The sequence below is a fragment of the Aythya marila genome (genome assembly GCF_965140915.1).
Source record: "Aythya marila genome assembly, chromosome: 2".
Lineage (NCBI taxonomy): Eukaryota > Metazoa > Chordata > Aves > Anseriformes > Anatidae > Aythya > Aythya marila.
In genome coordinates this window covers 135,914,813-135,928,275 of record NC_139043.1, presented here as the reverse complement: position 1 = coordinate 135,928,275, position 13,463 = coordinate 135,914,813, and the positions used below count along the sequence as shown (strand labels likewise).

Here is a 13,463-nt window from a genome sequence, read left to right as displayed (position 1 = left end):
TTGTCTCACTTCAGGGATTTTTTTTATTGCTAAGTCTGCATGGGAACTTTGAAAACTGTGTATGTTAGTTCTCTGAGGCAAGGAAATTGTGGTGTTTTTGTCTTAAAACAGACTCTTCTTTCAAAAGTTCTTAGTGTTTTTGAGCATCTGTCTCTCCAGTAGGTAATTACCATCAAGATTTTAGGCAGCAAGTGCGTATGTTTTATATGACTGTTCCATCTGGCTTGTCACAAATAATTTTAAATGCTTTTTGAAACTGTATAAAAATTTTAGAATTATTTTTGCATTTGTAAGTTTGTACAAACACTACAGGTTCCTTTCATAAGCGTGGTTGAACGTAGATCACTACTTTAAGTTAAATGGTTCTGTCTCATTGATGTCTTTCAAGCTGTGTCCTCCTTACACTGACACTGCTTTTGGGGAGAGAAGTATAAAGAAGTTCATGGTTATGAGTTTTTTTCCTCCTTTAGGTCTGATGCAGAGATTGCGAAATAGGGGGGAGAGAGATCGGGAAAGAGAGCGAGAGAGAGAAATGCGGAGAAGTAGTGGCTTACGGGCTGGTTCTCGGAGAGATAGAGATAGGTAAGTGATATATTTTTCATTTGTTGGAGCTGGTTTGTCAGATAGAATGATTGCCTTATTCAGATAGAATTCAGATTGCCTTTGTCAGATAGAATGATCTAGAGGAAAGATAATTCTACTTAAATTTAAGGTGTCTGTCTTTCTCAGTTTCGGGAACAATTTATGAGGTCATTTCTTGAAATTCAGTATGTACTTCAATTCTTTAAAAATTGTTTTACCATTGATAGATTGTCTCAACTGTATGCCATAAACCTCTCCTGCAGAAACAATAATAAAAACTTGTATATTAGCATCACTTTGTGAGGTGGTTTGCAAACAGCATTGTCATTGGTGGCATGTCTGATTGCGTTATCTAAAATACTGGTAGTATTAAAATCACTGCCTCGTTTTGAATCATTCTGAAACATTCCCTCTAAGCAGCGATGAGAAACAACTCCTCTTCTAGCATAAAAATTAATGCTGTTTTGAATCCTTGTGCCAATCATACTGTTGCAGAAGAATTTTGCGTATTTCCTCTGAAATCAGTACAAACTGCTCTAACTTCTTTTAAGGGACTTTAGAAGGCAACTTTCCATTGATACACGGCCTTTTAGACCGGCATCAGAAGGAAATCCTAGTGATGACCCCGATCCTCTTCCAGCACATAGACAAGCCCTTGGAGAAAGGCTCTACCCTCGAGTGCAAGCAATGCAACCAGTAAGTCTTGTCTGTCTAGTACATTAAATGATATGTTAAATGTTCTTGGCCTATTTTCAGTTTAAAAAAATAAAATTCCCTGTCCGTTATTGTTTAACTTGCCTGAAAATATTTTAACATGTATGCCCACTTCTGTATTCTTCAAGATATTTTACAGTTTCTATAATTTATCATTTAGCCTATGTGGTATCTTGCAATGCATTCTATATTTAAAATACTGAAACTTTCATAAAGCTGTATTTGAAAATGAGAGAACTGGAGGAGGATATAAGACGTGTCATTCTGTATCCCCAGGCATTTGCAAGTAAAATCACAGGAATGTTGTTGGAATTGTCTCCTGCTCAGCTGCTTCTCTTACTAGCGAGTGAAGACTCCCTTAGAGCAAGAGTTGATGAAGCTATGGAACTCATTATTGCACATGGCAGGTAAATATCAAAGGTTCTGTAAAAGATGAAGACTGATTTTGTGGCTGAGACACTTGTACTGTGCTACATCTCACTCCAGTGCATCTAGCTTGCTTCTTGCTTTCTTCTATATGTTTTTCTCTGGGCAAGTGATTTGTTGACTTTGGTTTAATCAAATCTGTCTGGTGTCAGAATATGACCATTCCTTATTGTGAAACTAAATGTTCATTTGCCTTTCTTTTCTTTTCCCCCATTAAGGGAGAATGGTGCTGACAGTATACTGGATCTTGGGTTGCTAGACTCTTCAGATAAAGTGCAGGTAAGGTATTGTTGCACAGTTAGAAATTTACTGGAGATCCAGTTATATCAGTTCATTTGGAACCTAAAATGGAGCCTTCTCTTACCTTGCAAGACAAAGTTCTGCTTAATTATCTTGTGCAGTTATCTTTTCATCTGAGTAAAGCTATTCTTAATTCTTTACCTTTGAAAAGATTAAGCAATAATCACTCAAAAGTATAAAACATTACCATCAGGAAATGTCATTGGGCTTCTTAACCAATGAAACTTGAATCCTTGGCTCTAGTAGCAAAGAGTTTGCTTATGTGGGTTGGTAGCTAGAAATAGATTTCTTAATTACTATTCTGACTTCCAAAACAGGAAAATAGAAAGCGACATGGTTCCAGCCGCAGTGTAGTGGATATGGAATTAGATGATACAGATGATGGGGATGATAACGCACCACTTTTCTACCAACCTGGAAAACGAGGGTTTTATACACCAAGACCTGGTAAAAACACAGAAGCAAGGCTGAATTGTTTCAGAAACATCGGCAGGTATGTCATTAACGTACTAGACTGAACAAAATTTAAATGATGAGTACATGAAATACCAAGGAAGAGTACCAATGATCCACGCTGCAAAAACTTTCTTTATTCTTTGTGCTCTATTTAGCACCTGGTGCTCAATATTAGATAAATTGCACATTTCAGCTTGAGGTTTCTCTTCCTGTTAAATCTTTATCTTTTTTTTTTTTTTTTTTTTTTACAATCTGAAAGGGCAGAAATTATATCTTTAAAATGATTATATGCCCACAGTGGCTTTTTTTTGTTTTGTTTTGTTTGTTTTTGGTGAACTGAGGGAGCTGGAAAGCTTGATTATTAAGAGTATTTTTACTTTTTTAATGCAAGTTTGCTGAAAAATCCTCCATGTAATATGTCATACCGAAACAACAATCAAACTTGTATTTTCAGAATCCTGGGATTGTGCTTGTTGCAGAATGAGCTGTGTCCTATCACGTTAAACAGACACGTAATCAAAGTTCTTCTTGGCAGAAAGGTAAGTTGATCATAGAAATCTGAATTTGCTTTAATTACATAATATCTCATCTTTATAACTGCTTTTTCCCACGTGTTTTGCGTTGACTGGTAGAGTTGGTAAGTGTAAAGATGCTAGAATGCTTTTAAATTGAATTCAAGGTTTTCATTTTAGATTGTGAACTGAGTAAATCTACTGGAAGGTATTTGAGATGGAAAGATTTGCAATAGGTTAGCCTTTGATTCCCTTCAGAAACAGCAAATTCGCCTTTTATTTTCCCCTTTCTGAGGCTGAAGACTCAAAAGGGTGGTGTTAGACAGCATCTCAGCTTGCCAAAACCACTTTTCTCAATATTTGATAAAACTCGTAGGATTTAATTGTAATTACATTTTGTCTCGTGGAGGCATAAATTAATTCAGAGCACTAGTTACTTGAACTTCTTGCAAAAATCCCCTGTTTTTCACCCCTGAATGAACACCAGTGACATGCTGCATATTTCATGCATTAGTCAAGAACATCGTAAGTTCTTTCTGATGCAACATACTTACACCAAGGTTTGTTATTGCTGGCCTTTTCTTTAAAAACAATGCTGATCATCTAATGAGTTTTCCAATATATATATAATCTTTCACAAAAAGGGTTAGTGGCAGAAAGATATGTCTTTAGATATCCTGATACCTTCCAAGAGATTTCCCTTGTATTCACATCACACATCAAAGAATAATTTAGTTAGAAAATAATGGATGACTTTTCAGCTTGATAATGAACCAAAAAGTGAGGAACTGTAGAAAACAGTAAAAAGTAGGTGGTGTTATTCTGATTGCTGGAAGCTGTGGTGTTTGGCTATTAGGACATCAGCCATTTAAATGTGTAGCTGCAGTATGTGCTTCAGTGGAGAACAGTCTTTCAGCATTTTGCAGCACTGCAAATTGTTTCCAACTTCCATCAGCCATCATCTCAAATGGTCACACAGTTTTGAGTATATTCTTAAACAGGTATGTTTCAAACATCTGTTTCTTTTTATAGGTGAACTGGCATGACTTTGCTTTTTTTGATCCGGTTATGTATGAAAGCCTCCGGCAGCTTATCCTCGCTTCCCAGAGCACAGATGCTGATGCAGTGTTCGCAGCAATGGATTTAGCATTTGCAATAGACCTGTGTAAGGAAGAGGGTGGAGGGCAGGTAAGGATGGACATACCTGCATCTTTGTAGTTCAGGAATTTGACAATTTGCACATGTTGCCATGTGCATATAATCCAGGTCCTTCTAAGGTCCCAAAGCTAATGTTCTAGCCTTTCTAGATCCAAATAATGTATTCTCTTTAGCCATTGAACTGTGGTGTTTTATTTTTTTTCCTTGAAGGTGGTGTAGAACATACCATAAAGCCTGGATAGTAGAGTCAGTCCTTGGGAATCCCTAATGTTTTACCCTGGAGTAGTAGAAGCAAAATTTTCTACTACTACTTTTTAGAGGAATATTAAGCTGTAAATCGCTGATCTACATACCGTGTCTGTTGTAGTAATAATCTAGTTTTGTCATCTTCTTTAATTGTCCTTGTTACTTTGCCATAGGTTGAACTTATTTCCAATGGTGTAAATATACCAGTCACTCCTCAGAATGTTTATGAATATGTCCGGAAATATGCAGAACACCGAATGTTGGTGGTAGCAGAACAGCCTCTGCATGTAAGTTTTTGGTGGAGCGTGCTCTTAAAAACCAAAGTAATAATCCATAAGATTTCAGTCAGGTAATTCTTCCCCTCATTATGGTATTGTTGCTCAGGTTCTTTGAGGTATGACAGCTTGATTTAAAAGACATAATAGTTTTTTCTAATTGTATAGCTCTTTTTGCAGTGCTGTGAAGACTGAGTACTTTGAGCAAGTAGTAGAGTACTGAGTACTAGAACGAAAGGACAACTTTTAAACTTGATTTCATTGGTTAAGTCTGGCAAGAAACCTAACAATTGACTGTATTGAGTTTGAGTAATTTTTGGAGCTTTTCTTAAATGAAAGTTAGAGTAATATATTTTTGTAAATAGTTTTATGTAAGACCAGTGCTTAAAATACTCTGTCATGTGATACTAAATCTAAACTTAGCCATTTCTGCTGACTAGTTTCCTGCTGCAGTTCTGAGACATAGGAGCAGACTATAGATTACTTCTGTGCAGATCAGGTCTAAAATTCTTCCACAAGGAAAGTGTTCCTAGAATGAACTTGCTTGGTCTCGACATCTGCATAAATTAATAAGTACTTTGTTATAAGAGTTGAAAACTGTAACACTTGTATTTATTTGGGGATTTACTAAAATAAATTTATTCAAACTTTTCCATTTTGAAAATTGAGTTTTAACCTTTACAGGATATAATCTGAATAAAAGGTGTATATGTATACTATCTATGTATACACGTATTACAGTATTAAACCAGAATTGTCATATTAGTGTCTGAAGAAGCAAAGTGAACGTAAGATGTCGTAAGCATTTTTTGTAACTCATAGCTCAGCAAAATATCCGAACTTCTCAGTAACAGAGTGCAGATGCTTCTGCTTCTGCAGCTGGCGAAACATTAGTTCAAAGCATTCCTGGTTTTGCAATACTTGGTGGTACCGCTCTGCTGCTTAACGTGCTGGTGCAGTTCTTTGGTTCAGAAAATTGTATCTCAGGTGGGAAAGCTTTGAAAGAGAAGAACAGCTAATAGAATACTAAATTTTGAGTTGATAGGGGATTTCACATGGAACTTGTCAGTAAGTGATATGACTGTAATGTGAATCTTGTGGCTTTCACTTAAGGCGATGAGGAAGGGTCTACTGGATGTGCTTCCAAAGAATTCATTAGAAGATTTGACAGCAGAAGATTTCAGACTTCTGGTAAATGGCTGTGGTGAAGTAAATGTGCAAATGCTAATCAGCTTTACTTCTTTCAATGATGAATCAGGTATGAAACAACTTAATCATTCAGAAACAGAGTTGTAGAGTAAATAGAGTTTAGAGTGTGAAGTTACTAGCATTAAGCTTAAAGCACCTCTTCAAATTTGACATCAATTAATAAGTCATTGAAAATCGTAGTAAAATTCCTGCTATGTGCAGTACATACCTTGTAAAATGTTTACCTTCAGTTGGGGCGAGGTGGGGGGAGGCACATGTTTTTTGACTGTCGCTTGGCATTAAAGGAAAGGATTATGTTCCTGGTAGCGCGTCTTTCCCTCTGGAAGTTCAGACCTAACGTTAGAACTACAAATGTGATGTATGCAGCCTAATATTTCTTTATTTTTAAAACTGTTGAGCTTTCATTAGGCTTTTTCAGGTGGGAAGGTGTGGGAGAAATACTGAGGTATGTCAGAATTAGCCTTTACATTCAAAAGTACGTGTATTGATTCTGAAATGAGACTGTGTCTCCAGTATCAGATTGTAGCTGAGATCCAACTTGCAGTACATGTAAATCAGCTCTCATATTTATGGTTCAGCGCACCAACTGAATTACATAGATACATATATTTTTTATTTATTTCCCATAGGAGAAAATGCTGAGAAGCTTTTGCAGTTCAAGCGTTGGTTTTGGTCCATAGTTGAGAAGATGAGTATGACAGAAAGACAAGATCTAGTAAGTTGTCCTTTCTTGGTGAAAATATGCAGAACAACTGGCATTAGTCTTGCATCATTACTGCTTTTCGGTATCTGTACCTACAGAGACTTTGTATGTGACAGTAAGGTTGCAGAGCAGAGTAGTAGTGATTGGTTAGACTTTAATTTCTGGAAACATTTGATGTGAATACTAGACCTTGCAGCTGGAGGTATGTGTGGTAATGTCCTTGCCTATGTTCACAAATGTAGAAGCATTCTTACAGTCTCTGCCGAGTAGTTCTTAAGCTGAGTAACTTGTTAGTCAACTGTGTTGTGGGCTAGTAGGGTTTTGAGAGTGATTTCTTTTCCTGGATCAAGCTATTCTTTTGACTTCTGTGTGTCCTGAGGGCAATGCCTGTATCCTCTCTGTTAATGTCAATAATGATACCATCTCCTTCTTCACAAAACCTCTTTGGAATAACTGATGAGAGGCACGAAAGAGTAAGATTGTTTCACTTTGGAAGACAAGACTTATAAGCTGTGTCCATGAGCTTCTTAAAACTACTTGCTTTTAACTTCTTACCACTTCAGGTACTATCTTTCCCTTACAGTTTGCTAAAAGGAAATGAGGACTAATCTATAAAACAGAAAATTTAGAACACATTTGTTAAGCAATATCCGTGATTAAGCTTTGGTAGTGACACTGCTCTGCAAGTTTCACACTTGGGAAAACAACCCAATGTTCTCCCTTGCTGACTTCTGTCTGTACAAGTACTATATTCCTCTTCCTTGGTCATTAATGCTCCTGATAGAGATTTCTGGTATGTTTCATATCGATGGCAGTTAAGAATCTTCCCAGATGGAGCTGGGGACAGTATGCAGTGTAAATTTTAGCCTTGTCCAGCACAATTTTAAATACCACCTCCTGTTTTTTCAGGTTTACTTCTGGACATCAAGTCCATCATTGCCTGCCAGTGAGGAGGGATTCCAGCCTATGCCATCAATCACAATAAGACCACCAGATGACCAACATCTTCCTACAGCAAACACTTGCATTTCTCGCCTTTATGTCCCACTCTATTCCTCTAAGCAGATTTTGAAACAGAAATTGTTACTCGCCATTAAGACCAAGAATTTTGGTTTTGTGTAGAGTATAAAAAGTGTGTATTGCTGTGTAATATTACTAGCTAAGTTTTGTAGATTTTTCCATTTGTCTATAAAAGTTTATGAAAGTTAATGCTGTCATACCCCTGGTGGTACTTTAAAGATTTAAATGCAAACATTCCTGTACTAAATTTGTAACGTAAAGGCAAAAGGAGCACTGGCAATACCTGATTGCAACAGTTTGCTAGTCAATAACTCCTTGGCCTAACCCCAGCCAAAGATGACAGCAGAACAATATAATTTACACTGTGATTTATCTTTTTGCTGAGGGAAAATATGTAAAATGTTCTGAAAATTCACTGCTGCCTTTGTGGAAAGTGTTTCAGCAAAGGTTCTTGTATAGAGGGAGTAGGGAATTTCGAAATAAAAAATTAAGTATGTTCTGTGTTTTATTTTAACTTTTTTATGGTGTTTAATTTGTGGTTGGCTGCAGTTGTGTATCATGTATATTGAACTTGTAAAAAGTTCCTGACAGCTCAGATCCCGGAGTTGGGATCGTCCACTTATGAAACCACTTTCACTGCAATTTTTGTTCTGGTTGCATTGAACTCTGGCACATCAGATACCATCACTAATATTTTGCATGTAATCTGTACCTTTAGTGTGTTTTTTTGTACATAAGATGAGGCCAATGCACAGTATTTCATAGTTCACAATCAACATTTTTGTATCCCTGTTCCAGTGAACAGACAGTCAGGAGATTGTTCCACTACCAGTTCTAACCCGACACTTGTACTACGTTATCTAACTATGTAAACTCAGCCTGGGCACTTTCTGGTAACTGTAAAATGTTTATAAGATCATGATTATTGAAGATACATTTTGGAAAACTTTAATGTTCGTGAGCAGCTTAACTTCTTTTGTATCTAGCCTTTTTTTAAGTATCTTGTTACAGTTTTTTAATAAAGAAATTACAGACAAAATACCAAGTTATACTGAAGAAACAATAGTTTTTATTTATTTAGCCATTTATACTTTAGCTGGCAGCGTACACCAAACACAGTTCATCAAAAATCTGAATTTTGTAACTGAAAAATTGACCTGCAGAAGACATTTATTTAGCCCGCATTTTACAGTTAGCAGAGAATCCTGAACGAAATGGGCCAGGCAACCCCTTCTTTTGACAGAATTGGTTTGAAGGGAAAGTGGCTTGTTCTGAGAAAAAACAAACAAAAAAAAACCTCAAGGTTATTAGGTTAGAATAAAATTTTGAAACTGTGTTGTAGTGGGTTTTACTGTATTTTCACTTTTGAAGTGGTTGCTTTTGGGGAGGGCAGTCTGAATATAATATAGGGCTTGTTTTTCCTAATGCTTGAGAGGTTTTTGAGAGGTAGGGAGCGGTTAATAAAGGCAGGAGCTGCTTTTTTTTCCTGTATCATAAATTTCTAAAAGCTTAGTGGACTGAAGTATTGAAGGCTAAGGGTTTCTGTGGTGGTGATGTTTTCCATCTTTCTTGCTTCTCCAATGCCATGAGTCTTAGGAATTTTTTTCTTCCTTTCGCTGGGGAGAGCTAAACTAAGGCTCCATTAAAATCTGAGTGGAATTCAACTCTGCCGGAGTTCCACTGGATTTTCCTTTGTGCTTTGTGTCAGCTAGTGGAGGATGTCCAGAAGTTAGCTAGAACTGAGATTATTTTTTAAAAGGCTCCATTCTCATCATTTGTTTAGTTGCTGCAGGTATGAAGCACGGTTGAGATCAGAAATTCTGATCACACGTTGCCAAATTGATGCAGAAAATACTGTTTTCTAGACAGGGTTGACTGTGTCAGGCTTGTGTAGTTAAACTGCAGATAAACCAAGTAAACAGATGCAGAATTATTTCTGCATTTATTAGTACTTCCTAAATGACTTATCCTAGAAAAGGATAGTTTCAGCACATGGGAATTGGAGTATATTCTGGATTTTCTGTTGGATACTTCAGGATATCGTAAGTTTTAAACTTACCTGATTTTACTATTTTAGTTTAAATATGTTTTAAAAGGCAGTACTGCACACGAGTCCAGGTGTAAGTGTGTTAGTACAGAGACAATTCATGCTGTATGGCTGTTGTCATGGTAAGGAGAACAGTTACAAAGGTACAAAGCATCCTACACCTTATGCTTGGATTTCTTACTGGTGTAATTATTTTCATCACCAAAAACTCCTCTAAGGGGACATATGTGAAGTTAGTAGAAAGCAAAACCAACCAAACAACAAAAAGAAACAAACAAACCCTGGTTAGGATCGGCCTCAAACCTACAGTCTGTAAAATAAAGCTCCCTCCCTCCCTCACAAAGCTTTGTGAGACTTTGATGTATTAAAAAGTATCCAAGGTCCTTGGATGAAAGGCCATATATAAATGTAAAATACTGTGTGTATATATCTATGTATTGTGTGTATATGTATATAAGTGTATGTGTATGTATAACATATAAATATATGTTATATGTATATATATTTCTGTATATAGCTTAAACCTTTTTTTAAGTCCTGTAATGTATAGCTAGACAAAAAGTAATGCAGGTAACTCACAGTAGCTCACCGTATATACACACACACGAGGCTTTCTGATGACAGAAGTGGAGAGGGGATCTAGGAATGATTTATGCTGTGGTCATTGACTTGAAATGTATATAAATAGCTTTTTTTTCCTCTGTATGGTATATTTAAGCTATATCGAGATTTTAATAAGAAAAATGTTTATTAAAATCATACACCTCATCTCCCGTTGACTTAAGCCCTTCTGTTAGTTCACTTTGAAGATGTGGTAGAGAAACAAGTTAAAGGAAGATTCTGTAATGTTTACTTTCTATATAGTCCAAATCCTTAGCTGTTTTTAACTGCTGAAATAGGAGATTAAAGGATAGATACTGCTAAAACATCTTCACCACCGTGCTAGTTCCTATGCTGAAGCTAGGGAGAGCTGACACCCTAGTGCGAACTTCCCAGGGTTAGTTCTCAGTATTGGTTTCAGTTGCTTCAGCTTACTGTTCCCAAATCCAGAAGGTAAATTGCTTGCTTTGTTAGCTTACCAGAAGTGGAAATCTGCAAGGACTTTTCTTATCAAGTGCTCTTTCTCATCTGTTTGGTATGGGAGTGTCTTTTCTTTCCTGCAAGGTAGTTATTTGCTCATTAAGTAACAGTTTAAAAAAAAAAAAAAAAAAAAGTAGTGAACTGGCAAATCTGTAAATCAGAAGTACTCCCATCTAGTACAGCAACAGTCATGCAGGGAGGAGTAAGAAATGTGATTTTCTTTATCTCTTAACCTGAATTTATCTTTTAAAAGAAGCACACAGTTGTGTGTAGACCTGTTTTTCAGAAGTTTATTTGACTGTGTGCATCAGCAGAAGTGCACCAAGAGCAGGGCATGGGACAGCTCGCTTCAGTTGTGTGGGTGGGAGAAGCGGAGAAGTCGCCACCCCATCTCCTGATGCAGTTGTTTCTTGCAGTGCTCTTCTTGGAGGCCTTGTCCAGCACAGCTTTGTCATCTCTAACACTGGGTGACAGATTAGGGATAGTACCTGCTGAGGAAGCTTATCTGCTGTTCTCTTTTATCTCCCTTTTTATATAACATCCTTATAACCTGTGTATCATGTGAATTTCTGTAAATGCCCTTCTAAACCTTTCTGGCTTTGTACTCTTCATTGATGCTTTTGTTTCTCTAGCTTCCTCTTCCTGTGGCAAACTACAGGTACCTAGCTTGCTTGCTTTGCTTCCTTTTCTCTTTTTAAGCTGTGGAATGTGACCTTTTTCTGAACTTTTCAGTCTAATCATTTTTAGTAATGGATATGCCAAAATCAAAGAGAAAACTCCGCAGGTCCTAAATAACTGGAAGTCCTAAATAACTGGCTTTCAGGATGTGGTGGTGGTTTATCCCAAGCTCTGAGCGTCCACACACAGACAGAAACGTGATGTCGAGTGGTCCTGCCAAAGCTTCACTGAACGTCTTGAACCCAGTGCTGGAAGTTCACGTGTGTGCTCCCTGTGGAGAGGACGTGGGGACACTTCGTAATCGAAGCCTCTTCTAAAGCTGACGTGCATTGCGGTGTGATCAGGACTTCTTAGCATCTTCAGGAGTGTTGCTGGGTCCTTTCCTAGTTTGGAAATTGCTTTCATGGTTTTAATTTGCAGCAATTTGGATGCTTTTATTGCTGAGCAGGTTTGCTGAACTGAGAAGCACGGTTTGATTTCTGATCTTCTGTGGAGTTGCCTTTTCAAGAGGCTGACTTAACGTCTGGCTTGAAATGCAAGCCTGTAATTCAGACTTTTCCCCTTTGTCCATGGCTTTCTTAATATGAAACTATTGCTTTTCATCATTTATCACCACAGGTTGCTCTGTAGTAATGTACTGTTCAGTATAGCAAGAAGCGGTTGGTTGCTACCAACTTTTTTCCCTGTGATAGGGAAACTTTTTGGTATCCTTTGTCCAGTGACAACAGCCAACACAGCCTATGTTTGAATGCTGTAGTCATGTGAACCTGTTGGAAAACGCGTTGCCACAACCTGTGTTAGAGTTACTGTGCAAGGAGGCACTTTCAGGGTAGCTTTTCAGAAAAAACTTACTTTGAACATACTGGAACTATTCATGAATTGATTTTCATGCAGTGAGTGTTTTTCATCTGGAAAGGCTGATTTACCTTTGACTTAGAAATGATAATTCTTCAATTTACCTCAATTAGTATTCTTTATATAAAATTTGATCTTTGTAAAGCATTTTTAAAAGACAGATATTCCCAAAATAAATAGTATCTTTGGGGGGAGGAGATGTTATAGTTGAAGCTGTGATGATGGATGTCGTACTTGGTATATTTTTTGGGACTTAATTTGTAAATTACTTTACCTTGCCATGAAAGAGTAGTTGTCCAAGGAGTTGTAATCGATGCTACTGTTGATTACATATTTTTTCCCTTTGCTTTCGTTATCTTCAGAACTAAATATAGGACAAGCCTGCAGGTTGTCCTCATTCATGCTCTTCTGAAGGAGAACGTGGCCAGGCTTTTTCTTTTTTTGGATGAATTTTTTAGAGCGGATCAAAATTACTTTGTACAGACCAAATTTTGGGAATGGAAAGCTGTGCTAGTAGCTGGTCAGGTCTGGCTCTCTCCAACAGCATAACAAGTGCCTGTGCTGCTGCCTCAAGTCCAGTCACTGCAGTTAGATTTAGAGCTCTTGTGCAGCCACAGGCGACCAAACCTGTGAGAGGACCTGTTCTGGCAGACTGGCTTGGAGTTTGGCATCGTGCACCTCTGGGGAATGCCCCTGCCCTTTCAGAAAGTGTATATGGAAGTCTGTGGGTCAGAGTCCCTCCCCACACAGAAACAAACACCCTAGGGCTTGCGTGCTGAGAAAGCAGAGGAATTGCGACCTTGGGGTTGCACAGGACAGCGCTTGTACTGCCAAGTGATTAGGAGCTAAAGAATGAAGCAATGTTTGCCATCCACCTTGGTGCTTGTTTTAAGACACTGCAGTCCACTTCAGTAATCTTTAAGCCTTGCACAAGCATGCCTAATACTAAATTTCATATATACGTTTATTCCATGTAAGCTGCTTTAGAACTCCACGATTGCTTTTCCATATTTCAGTATCATGTATATTATGTAATTAATTTTATATAAAACAGTTAATGGAAGCTTGGGGGTTTTGTGGGGATGCAAGAAAAGCCAGCTGCTGTTCTGTTAATCCTTCACTCGTTAACGGTTTGTTTCCTTTGCTGTGTTTTTCCCTCTACATATTAATTTTCAGGCACTATGTAAATAGACATTTGCTGT

General features: G+C 37.5%; 1 protein-coding gene across 10 annotated transcripts in view; it reads left to right on the top strand.

Annotated features, from left to right (window-relative positions):
- UBR5 (ubiquitin protein ligase E3 component n-recognin 5) overlaps nt 1-10,416 on the top strand; it is an 82,081-nt gene extending 71,665 nt beyond the window's left edge. For 9 of the 10 annotated variants that reach the window (XM_082753143.1, XM_082753136.1, XM_082753142.1 and 6 more), the window contains 11 exons: nt 471-582; nt 1,134-1,278; nt 1,573-1,703; nt 1,941-2,001; nt 2,340-2,515; nt 2,933-3,017; nt 4,023-4,178; nt 4,568-4,681; nt 5,783-5,927; nt 6,508-6,593; nt 7,491-10,416. In XM_082753143.1, the coding sequence (XP_082609269.1) occupies nt 471-582; nt 1,134-1,278; nt 1,573-1,703; nt 1,941-2,001; nt 2,340-2,515; nt 2,933-3,017; nt 4,023-4,178; nt 4,568-4,681; nt 5,783-5,927; nt 6,508-6,593; nt 7,491-7,703 (1,424 nt within the window). In that variant the 3' untranslated portion in view covers nt 7,704-10,416. The remainder of the gene's footprint in view (nt 1-470; nt 583-1,133; nt 1,279-1,572; nt 1,704-1,940; nt 2,002-2,339; nt 2,516-2,932; nt 3,018-4,022; nt 4,179-4,567; nt 4,682-5,782; nt 5,928-6,507; nt 6,594-7,490) is intronic. The other variant, XM_082753138.1, reaches the window with a different exon arrangement.
- The last annotated feature ends 3,047 nt before the right edge of the window (nt 10,417-13,463 follow it).